We start from the raw sequence: 3291 nt of genomic DNA, 5'->3' as shown, positions 1-3291 counted from the left end.
TGTTATTGGCAGTAAAATACATAAATTTATTATATTTTAATTTTAAATTAAATTTAGAAAAAGTTTAATATTTATATTAATATTTTAAAATATTTGCATTATTATTCAAACCCCTTTATTTTTATGTAACTAAAATATCTAAAATCTTCCTATTTGACGCTATCAACTTTTATATATTGCTAATATATCGTTGTGCGGCCTAGAATCCAATAAGAATCTTTATTGAAATCATATACTTATGCTTATTATGTATATAGACACATATTAATACTGCTTAGTCTCAAATTCTTAATAATGTTTGTTTTTAAAGTTTACATTATTTTGGGTAGAAAATGATTACAACATAATTTAAATGCGTCGTTTTGTATAATTTATACATTAGTTGGTGTTTTCGTTTTTTTAAACAAATGCCTATTTAAACTAGGTTACAAATCCGTTTGCTGCACTGCACCAGATCCTCTTCTTGCGGTGGTGCAAAATGCCTCCTGCTGTTCGCTCAAACAAATAATCAAATTTTCCGGCGGAGCTGTCACTTTTCCATTGGAATTGCAGGATTTCTGTGTCCCCGTGGTTCCTGTTTTCTCCGCCGTCGTGGTCGAGGATGTGGTGGTCGATGAATTGTTGTTACCAGCATTTAATGGCAGTAGAGTAGGCATCTGCTGATTGGTGGTCAGTAGTCGTTTGGAGCCACCCCTCTTTCTACTTCCCTGCTTGGTAAAAACACTGGGCTCCATCTGCAACTGGGCGTTGATATCCTGCTTATTCATACAGGTGAAGGCCTTGAAGAAGCTCTTCCTGAAGTTCTCACTCAGGAAGGCATAAAGAATGGGATTCACTGCTGAATTGGAGTAAACCAAAGCCCCCAAAAGCAGGAATATGAGTATCTCCAGTCGGGATAGGTCCCTCTGTGCGGGATTCGAGTGGATCAAGGCCACCTGTGAGATCCAGTGGGGGAGCCAACAAAAAATATACACACTTATAACCTGTGGATTCATGAAAAATATAATCTAAAAGTGAAAAAAAAATGTATAGAAATATTTAAAAATTACCGTGAGAACTAGTCTGGTGACCTTTCGATGAGCCCTCCTTTTCTCCTTGGATTTAGTGGCCTGTTTGGGACCCACTGACTGCAGTTTTCGAATAACCAGATAGTAAAATGTGAGGATAAAACATAATGGTGTGGCGAATCCCAGGAAAAATGTATAGAGTATAAAGGTGGTGCCCGAGTGCTTTTTGTACGCATCCGGCCACATAATGTTGCAGGAGTAATTGATGCCATCCTCCTGTTCCACAGTACTGGCATATAGAATCACCGGCAGCATCAGGACCGCCGAAGTTGTCCAAGCTATAGCGGAAACTATCTTGGCTATATGCAAAGTTCGATATCGGGGAGAGGAAATCGGATGGCACACAGCTATATACCGATCCGCAGACATGATGAGCAGGAATATCGATGAGGTGAAGGAGGTGATCGAAGTGCTCACCATATAGGCTTTGCACATAAACTCCCCGAATCGCCAGCTGCAAATTCTCATTGTGTATAGCAGAAAGGGTATTCCAATCAGGAAGCACTCATCCGCAACTGCCAAATTCAGAATGTATATATTCGTCACCGTTTGCATCTTGGAAAACCGCAGAACCACATAAATCACCAAGGTATTGCCAAATAATCCTATGAGGCAAACGAATCCATAAAGCACCACAGTGAACAAATCCGCAAAGGAATTCCTGGTGGCAATGCAATGTTGATAAGTGGGTAATTCGGTGCCATAAAGCGAATCCTCTGGCTGAATTGTGGAACTACCACTAATCCATCTATGACTCTGTTCCGTGGTAAATAAGCTCTCGTTCGTATTATACAAATTTGTGGTATTCACATATGAATCGGGGACTAGATCCCCGCTGACAAACTGGAGGATGCCCATCATCAGCCAGGTAAACATGATTCAACTTTCACGCTTTCCGGTCTAAATTTAATTATTTTAATTAAATTCCCGTCGTTGTTGCTCTCCTCTCTTACATGTTGGCAGTCCTGCAAAACAAATTTCATTATTACATAAAATATTTTCATAGATGTTTGTTTGTTTGCCTAATTATTCTAAACATTAAAATTGCAGCTTGCACATTTTGCTGGCCAAAATTGATTCGCTACTAATTGAAATGTTTTTGGGCGAGAATGAAAATGTTGTTAAAATTGCTGGATAGCATGTGGTTAATTAAACACAGTGAATTGAGTTTTTCCCAACCTGCTTTAAAAATGTATGCTCCTAATTGATGCTGAATAATAATTAAAATTTGGTTAAAGCAACATTTTTCAATTTATTTTAAACTACAAAAGAAAATAATTTGATTGTTAGTCAAATATCGTTTAATGAATAAATATTTTATATGTCTAGACAGTTTATTATTATCAAAATGTCATGGCATTCCGTCAATTTGAATGTTTTCCATTTTAAATGTCACTTTACCTCCAGAAACTCTAAAAACTTGCATATAACTTTTATTGACATTTTAAGAAATCACCTTTAAATTACAAACTTTTTTGAACAGCTTGTGGAGTAAAGAGCTCCAACCATAAATTTGTTTGTTTTTATATTAAATAAATTATTGGTTTACTTTTTCGGACCTTTAAAGGTCCAGTTCATTTGCAACCAAAAAGTTGAAGACTTTTGAAAACTTAGTTACCTGAAATTTGATTTGTTAGGCGAAGAGAAATTAACATTTAAATTGAAATTAAATTGCGCTCAATTTGTCAAATCAAACAAACAAGAACAAACAACTTTCTGTGAATAAATTAGGCGTAAAGAAAAGCTGGGCAGCATTTATGCAAATATTAGTTGGAAATGTTTGACCCTTTAAAATTCAGAAAATTACACCTTATGCAGGTCAGCACTTGATCCTTATTGGTATTTATCAAAAGATTGAGAAGCTTAATCCGCTTAGTTAAGGTATAAATTCCACATCAAAATTTGTTGACTTAGCCAAAACACATGTGGGGATTACAGATAAAATTAACTTTCATTAGAATTTCCTTGTCTTTGTTCAGCTTAATTAAATTCCATGTGCATAAAAGTCAGTTCATTTTAAAGCCATAAATCAAAATTTGACTTAAGCTTTGCTGACACGACTTTGGGAAACTAATCTCGGCTAAAAGTAATCGCATTTTGATGGCCTGTGGAAACAAATGTGTTCTCTTATAAAATGGGATTTTAAAGATAAAGCCTTAGAATTTTCATTTATTTTTGTACATATTTTAAGAGCCTGTGATGTGTGTTTAAAACAAAAGTTTCC

The 3291-nt window shown here is 35.6% G+C and overlaps 1 protein-coding gene across 1 annotated transcript; it reads right to left on the bottom strand.

Moving 5' to 3' along the window:
- Positions 1 to 399: 399 nt before the first annotated feature.
- Positions 400 to 1943, bottom strand: LOC108043804 (somatostatin receptor type 2). Its single transcript, XM_017122615.2, has 2 exons — positions 1050 to 1943; positions 400 to 983 (listed from the first exon to the last, which is right to left on the bottom strand). Exons 1-2 carry the CDS (start codon positions 1941 to 1943, stop codon positions 426 to 428), a joined length of 1452 nt encoding a protein of 483 aa, XP_016978104.1. The 3' UTR covers positions 400 to 425.
- Positions 1944 to 3291: the final 1348 nt, after the last annotated feature.

Source organism: Drosophila rhopaloa, unplaced genomic scaffold, assembly GCF_018152115.1.
Source record: "Drosophila rhopaloa isolate 14029-0021.01 unplaced genomic scaffold, ASM1815211v1 contig_163, whole genome shotgun sequence".
In the NCBI taxonomy this organism is placed as follows: Eukaryota; Metazoa; Arthropoda; class Insecta; order Diptera; family Drosophilidae; genus Drosophila; species Drosophila rhopaloa.
The sequence above is the reverse complement of the archived record's forward strand: the minus strand, read 5'-3'. Positions and strand labels throughout refer to the sequence as shown.

Bases quoted from the DNA above. Each gene is read 5' to 3' on its own strand.
- LOC108043804 (XM_017122615.2), bottom strand. From the start codon at position 1,943: ATGTTTACCTGGCTGATGATGGGCATCCTCCAGTTTGTCAGCGGGGAT. The intron at 984-1,049 runs GTAATTTTTAAA...ATGAATCCACAG, and splicing joins TCACCAGACTAGTTCTCACG to GTTATAAGTGTGTATATTTT.